General features: G+C 37.0%; 1 protein-coding gene across 2 annotated transcripts in view; it reads left to right on the top strand.

The window, feature by feature from the left end:
* Positions 1 to 13431, top strand: part of PIK3R1 (phosphoinositide-3-kinase regulatory subunit 1) — a 26144-nt gene extending 12713 nt beyond the window's left edge. The window contains exons 6-15 of one of the 2 annotated variants that reach the window (XM_035892781.1): positions 3946 to 4048; positions 4729 to 4827; positions 4953 to 5133; positions 5601 to 5726; positions 6767 to 6909; positions 7181 to 7357; positions 7452 to 7520; positions 9845 to 10015; positions 10459 to 10843; positions 10929 to 13431. In XM_035892781.1, coding sequence (XP_035748674.1) covers positions 3946 to 4048; positions 4729 to 4827; positions 4953 to 5133; positions 5601 to 5726; positions 6767 to 6909; positions 7181 to 7357; positions 7452 to 7520; positions 9845 to 10015; positions 10459 to 10648 — 1259 coding nt within the window. In that variant the 3' untranslated portion in view covers positions 10649 to 10843; positions 10929 to 13431. Of the gene's footprint in view, positions 1 to 68; positions 381 to 3945; positions 4049 to 4728; positions 4828 to 4952; positions 5134 to 5600; positions 5727 to 6766; positions 6910 to 7180; positions 7358 to 7451; positions 7521 to 9844; positions 10016 to 10458 lie in introns of those variants that run through there. The other variant, XM_009637259.2, reaches the window with a different exon arrangement.
* The last annotated feature ends 1650 nt before the right edge of the window (positions 13432 to 15081 follow it).

Below are 15081 nucleotides of genomic sequence, written 5' to 3'. Positions count from 1 at the left end.
TTTTTTTTTTTTTTTTTTTTTTTTTTACAGTACTAAAGTCAGGTTCACTTTTTAATGATGAACCAGAGTAAGTGGATACCTTCTGCACGGCACAGAGCTTTAAGCAGTTAAGGAGGGAGAGGAGGCTTGGATTTTCTCACTGCATGTTACAGCTTTTTTAGGGATTTTTATGGAACATTGGTTGGAAAGCAGAGCTATCTCTTTTATCAGATTTTTTTTTTCTTCATTGCTTCGGAGAAGCTTCCTAGTAAAAGGACGTTGCGGGGTGGGGGTTTAAAGCAAGATTTTTATAAGAGGAAACCAAGCAATTTTTCAGGTTATTGGATTGTATTTTCAGGCTGTATTACAAGGGCGAGCATTTGCGATGCATAATTTACAAAGTAAGTGATTTTGAATTTCTGTGTGCGTTTTCTTCATCACCTTGTGGAAGTATTTTACTGTAACTGATTAGCAAGTAGAGCTTTCGTGGTCTTAAGATACATGAATGAAGATGAAGTACCTCAGTACCTCTCCAGGTTATACGGGGAATGGGGAATCACCTGTCTGCCTCCTGTCTTTTCTTGCCTGCAAGCTAGGCTAGCCTGAGCTGAGCACTAACCTGATTATACAAGTGTGTGCAGTCCAGAATTTGGCCACCAGTGAAACCCTGGAGAAGTAATTTTTTCTGAAAGCCTTTATTCAACAGAGTAAAAAATGTTACTGATCCCACATGAGACCTAAATGCAGCAATGTAGTCTTTTGTAGGAAATCTTTATAACCTGATTTAAATAATTACTTTGGCAACTCAACTGTTTGGGTAGCAGGTGGGCTAAACCTCCAAGCTCAGTGTTTGGACTTGTGTCTGGGCTGATTTTAAGTATCCTATTTCATTTTGGAAATGGAAGGAATCTTTGGAGCACGTCTACCTAAACAGGGAGGGGAGAGTCTACTTCAGAATTCATTTAAGCTTGTTAATGTATAAAGCAAACTCACATGCATTTTTTCATAGCCGTTGGTACTCCAGCCATGTTACTGTATGTTAATGCTTGTCTAAAAGGGGTAGGCTGCTGAGGAGCACAGAGGGAGACTAGATACGTGTGAAATACTTGGGAAGGATATAAATTGTGTTAATTTTTTTAATGAGAATTTGTGAGATAATGCACACTCCAGCCTGACCAGGATTTCTTATGATGTAGGCAAGATAGTTGCTACAGCTACACTTTGTTGTGGTTATTTTTGGTATCTGGTTTTCTGCCCTCATAGATTATAGTGAGCATAAAGTATTCACATAGCTTTATATCGCATTCTGCTCTAGAATTAATGGTCTGTTCTGTGCATGTTTCTTCCAAAACGTCTGAGAGAGTTACATTCAGCAATGGGAGGGGAGTTCAGAAGGAATATTTCTAAATGGTAGGAGGATACTGGTGACATAAAGTCAAGTGAGGAAGGAGACACTGACAAGGGACTCCTGCTTTTAAAAACAATTAACTTGATAAATATCTCAATGAGAACAAGGTAGAGAAACAGTGTGAAAAGGCAGACTAAATCCTGTTGTATCCTGACAGACTGGCTTTTTATGCTCAGCAAAATCACATTTCAAGATCTTGCTCAGTTTTGACTTTCTTCCATGCTTTAGGCAAGTCTGCTGAATATAAAATTACAGTATTTGGTTTGGGGATTTCAAAATGAGTAATCTAGATCGATTGGAATTGTATTTTATTACAAAACAATAAGGGGGAAAGACATGTCTGCAGTAAGCACTTTTTATGTAATAATACCAAGTATATCAGACCTGTGTGTCCATTAAGGTAATAGAAATCTGCACAGTTTAAAAACATAATCCATATTTCATTATGTGGAGATATATACGCCTCTGTGTCTACATGTGTGTGAAATGGGTGTGTAATGGGTACACGTACACACACACAGAGTTGTGCATTCCCTTCTGCATATTTAATACTTACAGTAAGTCCAGAAGCCTTTTAAAGCTTTTTGACTGGTAAACTTCAGGCATCCAAGCAGGAGAATGCAACTGAGATGTAACTGACCTACTTCTAAAGGGAGCTGCCCTGCAAGTGTGCGTGTGTGGCGTGCGCGTGTGTGTAAGAGCGACGTGCTGCAGCATATCAGCCTTTTGTCATCCTGCCAGGATTGGACTGTACCATGCTGCAAAGTCAGGAAAACGAGCCGGGAGGGCGGGTGAGGAGAGCCCACTCGCTCCTTTTGTTTGTAATACCCGGATTATATTGCACTTCTGCTAAATGTAGATTCTTTCTGAAACTGAAATTGTTTTAAGATTAATGTAGAACAAAATGATGAAACAGGAGTGGTCTGGTGACATTATTTTGACATGATTGGCTGAGGATTATGATGTAATAGGTTACAGTGCAGCCCCTTATAGGTTTTAAAATGAATTCCAAGACACCATTACAAAGAGAGCCTGACTCTTTTCTTGTATCTGAGCTTACTCAGTGAAACTCATACAAATGTACAATACTGTTTGGAATATGGAAGAACTGGATATAGAATATCCTAAGACAGATATAAATTGTGGCACAGACTTGATGTTTTACATAGAAATGGATCCACCAGGTAAAGCTGCAGTCTTATGAAAGACTTAATTCATTTTGGTCTTTACAGTAGCTGCTGAAAAATTCTTAGTAGATATGTAGGATTTCTTTACTTTGTCATTGATACAAACAGTTTTTCCTTTTTTTTGTAAATTAGAATTAAATTGTGGTTTAGTGCATGGTTATAGTCATTAAAATCATAACCTGTAGAAATACCTGTCTGCTTACTTAATTGAATTTTTACTGAATTGACCTGTTTCTGTTTTGATTTTATTCTGTCAGATGTAGTTCTAGTTCTGCTATTATATCATAAAAAATTTATATTTCTTGTGTTGTTATTTCTGCTCTCTCTGTTCCACACCGTAGCTAAAAGGAGATGCTGTAATATCACTTTTATTTCCTGAAACAGTGATTACAAGTCATTGTTTTGGATTGTTTGAGGAAAAGCAGTTTTTAAAATCTAGCAATATTAATTTAATACCCGATATTGCATCATTTCTTGATACCAAATAAAAATATTATGCTATGTTGATATTCATTGCAACTTCAAAAACATTGTCTTTTGTAGCTGGTCGTAATATGTAAGGGAGGGACGTTCATAAGGAATGATGTACTTACTGGAGAACTAAAAGAGCTGGGTTGATTTTTAATCCTGATTCCAGTGTAGTCCCCTTTGCTACTAAGTCAGGAGTGCTGCAGTATCTTCTCTGGCACCCACCAGTATACGTATGCAGCTTTGACATTGGGAAAAGGGGGATGTGGTTTTTAATCAGTCCTGGCATTTGGAACACAATTTATTCTGTAGAATACGAAGATTAACACGAGATATTTAGGTCACAGATGGGTTTCTTAAAGTCGGGTTTTGGCAAATCATCGCACAGAATGCTGAGGATCACAAAAACCCCATTCGTAAAATACACAGTATTGCTGTGGGTTTGCATCTTTTATTACTCAGCTTCTAGGTAAGGAAGCAGCAACATTCTTCTAAGATCATTACACAGGAGGAAAAAAAGAAATGTTACATGTTTTATTATTTATATTCACCTGAAGATAGTGGCAGAAGGTAAAAGCAAACTTGAGAATTTTTTTTCTCATATGCTTTCTTCACAGGGGGAGGAGATGAGTATGGTGTTATATTTTGCTTAAAATATATTATTGCAAGAGTAACATCATTTCTTGAAATAGTACATCTTTCTTGTTGAATTACACTGTTTTCAGTAAAATGTCTTGATTCCTCTAATATCTGTCAAAGACACTTAGTGATGGAAAACTGTTTTGTAACTGTTCTCTTTTTTATCTCATTCATGTACTAATGTGTAATTTCAGGGAATATACGGTCAGTTTTTCAATGAGTTGTAATCAACAAAGTTTTTCTTTTCCCCCCTGTCATCTGCAGCACTGCCTCCTAAGCCACCGAAACCTAACACTGTAACTAACAACGGCATGAATAACAACATGTCACTACAAGATGCTGAATGGTACTGGGGAGATATCTCAAGGTAAATCAGCTCAAGACATGTATTTCTTATGCTTGGCTTTATGATCTTGCTATGCTATTCTGTGTGTATGTGTTATGCTTAAGTATAGAAAAATTACATGTCTGAGAGCCATATTTAGGATATTTTCAAACACAAACATATTACAATTGGTTTTATTCCAAACATGACTAAAAAGTTACTGGCACTCAGAATGTAGTATGTGAAATGATTGCTCTGTTACTTTCAGACAGCTATATGAAATGCTAGCATGAAAGGACAACACCAAGAAATAAGTATTTTCTTCTTGTCTTTCATCCAGAACCTCAGCTGTAGGCACAACAGTTAACAAGCCAGACTAACAAGTGCCATATTTTAGCAACATTTTTAACTGTACTATATATAGGCACATTAGACCAGCTCTGGCTGCTCCAATTGTACAGGCTTGTATGAACAAGCAGAAAGACCTTTGCATTAATATAATTTTGTCCAGCAGTGAGAGGACAGAGGATATACCATTTTTATATCACAGTTGTTCTCCAGCAATGTTAAATAAGCTATTAAATAACTGTGTTTATTAATACAGAGATCAAGAAAGCTTATAAAACCCACTTATTTTAAAACAGAAGAATTTAGAGCACAGTGAGAGGATAAATGAGTGCAAAGGAGATGAAATTATTGGTTTACTTTTGCTTTCATTTTAGAGAAGAAGTAAATGAGAAACTTCGAGACACTGCTGATGGTACCTTCTTGGTACGAGATGCTTCAACCAAAATGCATGGGGATTACACACTTACACTAAGGTAAGATTAGTTATGATAGGTCTGTAATACTTGAATGTAAAATGCAATACTGCATTTAAAATACGGTATTCTTTAGGAAATAGTACTTGAAGTATGCCTAACTTTTCAACAAACTTTATTTGCAGGAAAGGAGGAAATAACAAATTAATCAAAATATTTCATCGAGATGGAAAATACGGCTTTTCTGACCCATTAACTTTCAACTCTGTGGTCGAGCTAATAAACCACTACCGGAATGAATCTCTAGCCCAGTATAATCCTAAACTGGATGTAAAATTACTGTATCCAGTATCTAAGTACCAGCAGGTAATTTGGTCTGTTTTCTTTGTGTTTCACTTAAATACAGTGAAGTTACTGCAGAGTAGGGAGTCACTTATCATGAAGAACTTCAGCTCTGTTAATATTTGAAGAAATAAACTGGGTATAAAAAATGGATATTTTTGTTTAAAACCACTCCACAGTTTGCATATAAATAATTAAAGCTTTAAATACTGCAGATACCTTATTAAGAAATAAACTTATGTTAATAAATATCCCACTCATTATTGATTTAAATATATAGTTTTCAGTATAAAGCTGAACACTTGCAATGCAAAATTGCTTTTTGTCATTAATTTTTGCATATTATGCGTATAGTATATCTCCGTATTGGTGAAAGAGGAGTCACATTCACCATGTAACTATCTAGGCATTTTTAAGCAGTTTTATCCTGAAAATATGTGCAATATAATTGCTTCTTTATGGAGTATCTTTCCTTCTGCTTATCATTCCAGGACCAAGTTGTAAAAGAGGATAGCATTGAAGCAGTGGGAAAGAAATTACATGAATATAATACCCAGTTCCAAGAAAAAAGCCGAGAATACGACAGACTGTATGAAGACTACACAAGAACATCTCAGGTGAGCTAGCTTTGAAACCAAAGGGAGAGTGGAAGACTTCTGTAGATTTAGAAGAATAATGTTGTAAATCCATACTGCCATCTTCCTCCTTCCTCCTCCCCCTCCCTTCCGTCACCACTACCATTGCCCAAAAGAGGGAACATATCTGGTGTGCTTGCTCAGTATAGTAGAACCACTTACTCATGTTTGAGCAGTCACCAGCTGTAACTTGACCCACCATGTGCCCAAGTCTAACACCTGCATCCAAAGCAAGCACAGAACTATCTTAACTTCTTAACTATCTTAACGCTTCTGCATATTGACCTCATCAAGCTGAATTATGGTTTTCAAGACACATTTGCAGGGAAGCTTCGTATTTTTTTACTGGTTTTTGAAGGGTCTGGTTCATCTGTGCAGGGTAGAGAGAGGACGTGTAGATACAGTGTAAGAATGAAAAGCTGCCTCTGTCCTTCTTCCAACCTAATCAGTTATTAGCCAAGATAATAGCCAAGTGCCAGTGAATCAGTGCTGTTTTACAGACACAGAATCAAGACTGCTTCTTAAAATGTGCAGGAAATATGCCTAAAAATAATTGTAGAAAGGTGGAGAAGTGCAGGCAACTTGAACTTATGACTTAAAAGGCCTAGCTGTCAACTAGCTACGTAGGGGCAGGAGGATGGACTAGATGACCTCTTGAGACCTGTCCAGGCCACTATCTTACACTTCTATGTCAGAAAGCCAGATGTTGGTACGAAGGACAAAGTGGATTGCCATGAGGTGCTAATCATCACAAATAAAAATTATTTATACAAAACCAAATTGTAACTAGCTCTTTGTCTAGCAGTTTTTCTTTCTTGGAAAACCTCATCATGGAAAGCCTCATCATGGTAGCCTTTTCAACAGGCATGTTCTGTGTTATAAAGCTCTGCAGACAGAATGCATTCTGGTAAAGGGATATTGAAGTCTTCTGTTACAATATACTGAAGTGTTTCTGTGATACAAGCCAATAAATCATCCCCTCTGTCTGATAACGACTGTAATAACAATTATTTTATTTTCAGGAAATTCAAATGAAAAGAACAGCTATTGAAGCATTTAATGAAACAATAAAAATATTTGAAGAGCAGTGCCAGACGCAAGAAAGATACAGTAAGGAATACATTGAAAAATTTAAACGGGAAGGAAATGAAAAAGAAATACAAAGGTCAGTATCTGTATTTGCATTTCAAATTGTGTGATTCTGAAGAAAGAAACAATGCCAACTGTAGGTCTGCCTAAAAATAAAGCAAGATGGCAAGTTTAATGTTGTTCAGCTGTAAGCAAAGCAAGCTTCAAATAGATCGGAACTTGCAAAATGTATAGCTACATCTAGAGAAATCATCTGTTCTGTTAAGTGTCTACACTGCTAAATGGCAGATTATAAAGTTATTCATAAGACATCATCAGAGTGTAACCTACCACATTATTCCGTTCAGAATTATGCACAACTATGAAAAACTGAAGTCGCGAATAAGTGAAATTGTGGACAGCAGGCGTAGATTGGAAGAGGATTTAAAGAAGCAAGCAGCTGAATATAGAGAGATAGACAAGCGAATGAACAGCATTAAGCCAGACCTCATACAGCTGAGGAAGACAAGAGATCAGTACTTGATGTGAGTATCGTTACGAATTAACAATTCTTTTTTTTTATTATTGACATCCAACTTCTCTGACTAACAATTAATTTTATTTGCAATTATTGTCCAGGTGGCTGACTCAGAAAGGTGTTCGGCAAAAGAAGCTAAATGAATGGCTTGGAAATGAAAATACCGAAGAGTGAGTATTAAAAGATTTAGACATTTCTGGTATTTTAAATCATCTTATGCAAAAGTGAGATAAGGCATATTTATTTCCTGGACCACACAGAGTAAATCTCAAGCCTAGATTCTGCAGTAACAATGCACACTGTTAACACGTGGCAGCCTACATCATGGCAGCCTACATTAGAAAGGCCCCTGTCTCACCCCCACTCTCCATTATTCAGGGAAGTGCATATAATGAGTTACTATAGCAAAGCACTGGAATTTAACCTGTGTCTTTATTCTTGCCAGCAAAATAAAGATCATAAAGTGCTAGTATCTTACAGAGATGCCATATGGGATGGATAAATTGTTCAGAAGGCCTCTTAGGCGTGGGCAGACTTTTTCCAAATTTCATGTACTATGTGGCTATCAAGTACTACGGTACTATGGTGCTATCTGGTACAGTGGTACCCACATCAGTGTATCACATTGCTATTGGAGGTGATAAAATTGTATATGCTGAAGAGTCGTCCTTCTCTGGTTTTGTGGTCTGGTTAATTTTTCTGGGAAATGGCAGGATAGTGTTCTGTTATTTAAGCAATGCAGTTTACTATAGATTCTGACGGGGGCTTGGTTAATGAATACATTTCATTTTATTCCTGGGAAAAAAAGCAAAAATCACCTGGGTGGTGTGAATGTAGACCAAATTTAGACAAAAGCAAGCCACAAAATAATATCAAAAGTGTAGTAGCAGTGAAGAATGAACAAATAGAAAACGAAAGTTGTCTGAATAATATTCCTGTCAACATTTCCTGCCTATGTAGTTTCCTGTGCGTGCCTTTTACACTGCCTGGCTGAACATACAGCAGAAGCAGCAGACTGACAATGACTGTTTTGTGGATTTACATTCTAGCCTTGTCCACATCTATTTTAATTTGGCTTGGTTTATTGAGTCTCCCACTGTTATCCTGGAAATTGTGCATGTCTGCTGTGGCTGCACTGGTAGAAGCAGGGGATAAAAATGGCGTGTTTTAAAAGCCATGTTGTTCACTCAGTCTTAGCACAGCTCAAAGGTGGTGTGATGGAGAGTATGTAGGCACCTGTTTCCAGTAGTACTCCTATCACTTAAATGGTAGACAAAGAACAATGCCAGGCCATAGTTCTAATGTAGCATCAAAATACTAAATGAAACTGTTCAAAGAAAACCTTCCTTTTCTCTCACTCTGACTCCCCTTGCCAGTGAGTCTGGTAAGTGCTCAGGTTTCTGCTGAAAAATTAAACTTTCAGAATATGACTTTAGGAAAAAGTTGTAATGCAGAAAAAAATCAATATAATGAGCATCAGGGAAAACAGGAATTGCTTTCTCTAGGTGCTGGTTGAAAATAGAGCCACTGCTGAATGCATTTGAATGTCATGCAGGACAAAGGAGTACAGTGGGATAAAGGACCTAGAGACAGTGTCATCTGAAACAAAAGAACTCTTCTTTCTGACAAATTGAATTGTGTGAGATTGCTGATTTCTGTAAACTACTTTGAGAATCTTCAAAAAGACAGCTGTGGATGAATGAGAAGTCATGTTTTCTTAGACGAGAAAAACTGATTAAAAACCTATTACAGAGAGAATAAATACATTGGCCAAACGCAGACTGATTGCAAGCTGAGCAGGCAAGGCAGGGACCGCCAGTGCAGGCTGCTGGTGGAGTGGGGAGCTCTGGAACTGCAGAATATGAAAGTGGTGTCCACAAAGCTGAACCAAAGACATCTTCTTTTATGGTGGGCTTTTGCTCAGAGGGTTCTCTGTAACTCTGAATCAGCTTTATAGTTGGTGGCTGTTTTGGTAGAGAAGGCTCTATATTATATGCTCCTATCAAAATCTGGTTATAAGGAGACAAAGCCATCTCTCTGATAAGGAATTAATCTGTCTACCTGTACAACTGCTCATTGCTTTCCCAAGTAGCAGCTGTAGTTGATACATTGCATGATTTTTCACTGTTGACCAAGTGTTCTGATCTTTGGAAATGAAGCTGACTCAGAGGGTATTAATTTCGTTGGGCTTGCTATTTACCAAAACAGTAAGCAACGATAGAAGTATTGAATCATTCACAGCAGATTGTGAAAGATAACACAGCATCCTTTTATATCCTTCTTCAGTTTTACATGAGTGTTGTTAAAAGAAACAAGAACCAGAAGTTATATTTTATTTTTATTCAGTGGCTTAAACAGTGTAGTATTACAAGGTTTACATCCCTAGTTTTACTGACTTTTTTTTTTTTTCAAATAATATGAAATGAGGGCTACTTAATTCATAGATTTTGCTCTGCTGTGTGTTTCACTAAGACGTTTTGTCCTATTTCAACAGCCAATACTCTATGGTAGAAGATGATGAGGACTTACCCCATCATGATGAGAGAACATGGAATGTGGGAAATATCAATAGAAGCCAAGCTGAAAATTTGCTGCGGGGAAAGCGAGATGGAACATTCCTTGTTCGAGAGAGCAGCAAACAAGGCTGCTATGCCTGCTCTGTTGTGTACGTAATTGGTGAATGATGTAACCAACATTTGAGGCACCTACCTTGAGCCAGGAGCAGATAGAGACTTACATATGCATGGATCCCATTGGACCTTTGGGCTTAGAAGCAGACCAACAAGTCCCAGGGCCATCCTTACTGCTGCTCCATTTCCTACACAGCTCAGACCCATGCCATTCTCACGCAGAAGAAGGGAAACCAAAGCATGGATGCAGTCTTTTATGTGCAGCTGCTAAGTCCTGCCTATTTCCTGCCTCCCTAAGCTAAGACCACATCTGGGAATTTGGGTTAAACCTAGGCTTTTATCACTATCCCACCACAGAAGACAGGAATTTTATGTAGTGACTCGCATCTTAAGATTTATTGCCAATACCTTGTTTTCTAGCTCAACTAGTAAAGTACTGACAAACTAAAAACTGATTATTTTTTTTTTTCCTCTTTAGGGTGGATGGAGAAGTAAAGCACTGTGTGATAAACAAAACACCTACTGGGTATGGATTTGCAGAGCCATATAACTTGTACAACTCGCTCAAAGAACTGGTGCTACATTATCAACACACATCACTCGTGCAGCACAATGACTCTCTCAATGTCACACTAGCCTACCCAGTATATGCACAGCAGAGGCGATGAAGATCCTAATACTCTGGGTTGTTTGGTTTTTTCTAAAGGAAAGATCTGACAACATTGAGGCCTCTGGAGAGAGAAGGCTCCTTTCAGCCTTACTCAAGAATTTGAGCTGCAGTATCAAAGCTGTCTGTCGTCAGATGGGACTAGAGCTTTCCTTCACAACTGCAGTGGGAGAGATCACAGTATTAAGCTGTGAACGTATGTTTCTTATCTGAAGTGCTTTTTTTTTAATTAAGAAAAGAAAAACACAAGAGAGAGAAATCCTAACCTGATTTCCCTGCAGGGACATAGAGGCCTTTAACCATGGTGCTTGTTTATGACCACTTCTGAAGCTTTACCAGCTAGAATATTGGATTCTCCAGACACAAGGTGTAAGAGGTCTTTGTCATTCGGTTACTGGAATTTCGTGGTCACAACCTGCCTTGGATTTGGTGTTGCTGCACTCAGTGGATCCAGACACACAGCATTGTGGATTTTTTGGTTTCTAGTGAATGATATGTAGCAGAATGGCACTTTCATTTCTAAGGGACACTTTAAAAGGACTTCAGTTACAGTATGTTGTTAAGAGTAATTGTAATAGCAAAGTGCCAGGAAGTGTTTTGTTTAAACATTTAAAAATCCTGTTTTAAGAATATATTTAAGACTGAAGAAAACAGGACTTGCAATGGCATACAGTATATAATAATGTACATAGTATTGGATGACTAACTATCATTGATGGAAACTATCAATACCAAACTGCTTCTCTTCTCCCTTTTCTGTTTGCTGAAAGCTGAATTCTTAGACTGTGCTATGCAATACTGAATTTTCTTTAGGCTGTAGTCTTCTCTCAAGCATATCTACAGGTTAAGCTTGTTTTTCTTTCTTGTTTCCTTGTCTTTTTTTTTTCTTTATTTTGCCTGAGAATATTTTTCCTAATGATTATTTTTTGTTATTCATTTTATTGGGGTTTTTTTTTTTTTTTAGATGTACAGGAAGCCAGCAAGAGTTGGCTTCAGAATTAAAACTATGAAATATTTTACAATTTTCTTTGTATAGAATATTGAGCTACTAGCTCAAAGTTTAAAAAATTCGTAATTTTTTTTGACTAAATATTTTGTTGGGCAGTGCCTGATAAGCTTCAAAGCTGCTTTATTGAATAAAAATATATGAACATTACAAAATATCACTGAGTCCAACAATATTGTTTCAGAGATATCTTTAGAATACGGTACCACGCTATGTTTGCTTCTTGAAGCATTTTGAACCTCTATCATGATTGTCTTTGTATTTGGAAGACAAAAAAATTGTGTATCCTTCTCTGATAGTGATTCCAGAAAAAATGGGGGAAATTTGGCTACTGGGTTAGATAGTTTGGATTTCAGAATGAATCCACTCTTCATAGTAAATAAATGATTTCTTGACCTACTGTGGCAGAATTTTTGTCAGCATGTAAAGGTATTTTCATTTCATATGAAGGAATTTTCTCTAATCCGTTGCCTAGGTTTGTTTTTTGTATTAGTATTGTGAAAAAAAAGCTCCCACCTTTACTGAGAATGTTTGAATACAACATAGAGCTAATTAAGACTGGAAAATGTAATTTTGAAAATTATTAGGCTGTCATATTTAACATCTTGGATTTATTTCTGTAAGTTTGTAGGCTGAGGCAGTATCAAAGTGAACACTTCTATAATTTCAGGCACCAGAGACATGCAGAATTATGGTTTAGTTAAAGGAAACAAATACATGAATCCCACTAGAGCAAACTTAGTAGGAATTCTGAAACAATTTGCTGTGGGTGGTTTGCAATGGTTATTTATTGTCCTGACCACTGAGGAAATTCACACGTTGCAAATTGATAAGTAATGATGTTCAGAGAAATCTTGGAAAAGTTTTGGCTAAGTGAACATACGAATTTATTCTTCCCCCCAAGATGCAAAGACCCACTACTATTAAAGGGAGTTGCACAAACAATCAAAAGAGTAAGACCCATGGAGTTCTCTCATAATAGCTCTGTTATAGAGATAGATGTGCTGTAATTCAAAGTATGCAGTGCTTATTAAGCTATTGGAAATAATAAGAAATTTGCCCATCTCCAGTAGTTTTTGTATTATGTTTTAATTTTTACATTATTTCTTAATTTCTGAGGCTGCAAGGCTTTTGATTTTATTTTGATTTTGTGCTCTTTTTTTTTAGGTGGGTTGGTTTTGCTTTCCTATAGATCTATTTTCTTACTGGAATTTATATCAGGAAACAAGATTCAACCAACATCTATGTTTCGGGATAGTCACCACTTACAAAATCATTCTGAATATTTTTTCTGAATAGAATTTAGTCTTCATCCCTTCCCTTCCTCATTGCACACTCTTTTCAGGCCTGTAGGACCATGTAAATTTGGTTTACTAATAACTGGTTTTTACTATGAAAAGCACCAACAATTAGTCTAGCATGCCAGTTATGCTACTGGGCTTGAAGTTACAAATTAGTTCAATGTACAACAATTAACGCTTGTAGCAATCCAAGATATTCTTTGGACATATATTAATTTTTCAATGTTAAATATTTTAAGAGTAAAATTGTAACTTTTTTTTCTCTATAAGCAAAATATATGTAACCTGAATCGATGTTTCACGTAGTGTTTGTCAAGAAATTTTATCATAGTTAAGGCATTTGGATCTAATTTTCCTCCTATTAAGAAAACCTCTGCTGTGTCAGTGGGCCATGCCCTTGGCATGCCCAGCCCAGTGTGGGATATCATTTGTTCCTGTCGTGCTGTAGAACTTCTCTTCATCTGCGGTTGTAGAGGAAAAAAGAACAGTGTGTGTGCAAATTTGGGACTTGCTTTTCTTGCACAAGCAACAAGGAGAAATAAGCACTCTGTTGTGAGCATGAGTGCTTAAGGCTTCCTAAGGGGAAGTTCTGCCTACGCAGGATCTGTGCAGTTTGCAAGGATCACTTACACCCTCAAATTGGTATGAGTGGGTTTTCTTTGGTACTTATGTATTGTGTGGCCTTTGCATTTTCCTCCCTCCTTAATGCATAGAGTTACGTCCTGCCAAAGGCCCTATTCACTGCAGGGTTGTTTGTCCTTAATGTACCATATTGTTCACTCCAGTTTTGATTTATCTCAGACAGACTAATAAATACAGAAAAAAAGCATGTGGATATAACTGAAGAAACACGGTGCTTTTCTGTATTTCTATAAGCATGTAGTTTTTCCATCTAGTATGACTCAAGGGTGGGATTTTGTTACATTTTTCTTGTTTGGGGATATTTTTTTTGTTTTATTTTAAATCCCTGTGTTAATGCTGCACTGCAGCAGCACTTTCACAAGGCCTTTGAAAGGTATGAGAAATAACACAGAGAACCAAAACGCACAAGCAAAATCAGAAGTTTATGATTTCCGTTGTGAAATCTGAATTTCTAAGTTTGGGGATGTTTATCTGTGCATACGCGTGCACTCTTGCTGTGTTTATGTATGAGTAGATCCCAGTAGAGGTGCATTTTCACCAAACATGATCATTTTGCTGAATTCAGTAAGTGATATCGTTAATTTTGTTTAAAGACACACACACATGCACATTAGACCTTTGTGGGTGCAGCATGTTTCCAAATACAGTTAGAAAACTGAGTTTTTGTGTTGTTGGATATTTTCGTTTTTAGAAAAAAAAAAAGCTTGTCTGTATGGTTTAGTTATCTAAGAAATCTTGTCAAGCAATCTGTAAAACCAAATCTTCAAATTTTCTATTTGATGTCAACTGTTCTGTAGCGAAGAAATGGCTTTGTCTTGTAATTGGCAATGAAATAATAATGCTTGGGAAAACATTCAGATGCTTCTAATGGGGAAAACTTCTGCCGATTTTCACACAGTGCTTTTGCTATGCATGGTATTAAGTTGGGAAAGTGAATCCTGATAGTACTTTTTTTTCAGGGTCACTTTAGAAATGGGCAGCTCGAAGCACAATGCCTCCCATGGGACAAGGTTTCAAAATGCAACATTTTACGTAGAATCATGTTCGGTTTACTGCAGTTGAAGACTAAACTGGACTGTGGGAGTTGGTAACGTTACATTGCACTTGTCCTAATGAGACTGCATTAGCTGCCCAAGATGCTGCTATTTTTTTTATTCTTGTTTTTAAAAATAAAGCTCTGTTCTGTTAAATGTCTTTAAAACATTAAGATTACTTTGTTTTAAAATGGTCTTTGAGGAGGCGGAGGGTAAAGTGGGTTGTAAATTGCCTTTACAAGGCAACAGTGAAAAGAAGCCTCCTTGAAGTTTTGTTTAAGCTATAGAGTTGATGGAGCTGTGTCTTGTTTTTAAGTTGCTTTAAAAATTGTAATAAGTCTTCAAGCAGAATAAAGGTTGTTTTGAAACTGCATTTCAGTTGTTGAGGCTTCACTAAAGACCGAGATGTCTATTTACCAGCATCCTTAGCTGACTCTTCCTGTCTGTGCGT

The sequence above is a fragment of the Egretta garzetta genome, unplaced genomic scaffold (assembly GCF_000687185.1).
Source record: "Egretta garzetta isolate BGI_Z169 unplaced genomic scaffold, ASM68718v1 scaffold424, whole genome shotgun sequence".
NCBI lineage: Eukaryota > Metazoa > Chordata > Aves > Pelecaniformes > Ardeidae > Egretta > Egretta garzetta.
The sequence above is the reverse complement of the archived record's forward strand: the minus strand, read 5'-3'. Positions and strand labels throughout refer to the sequence as shown.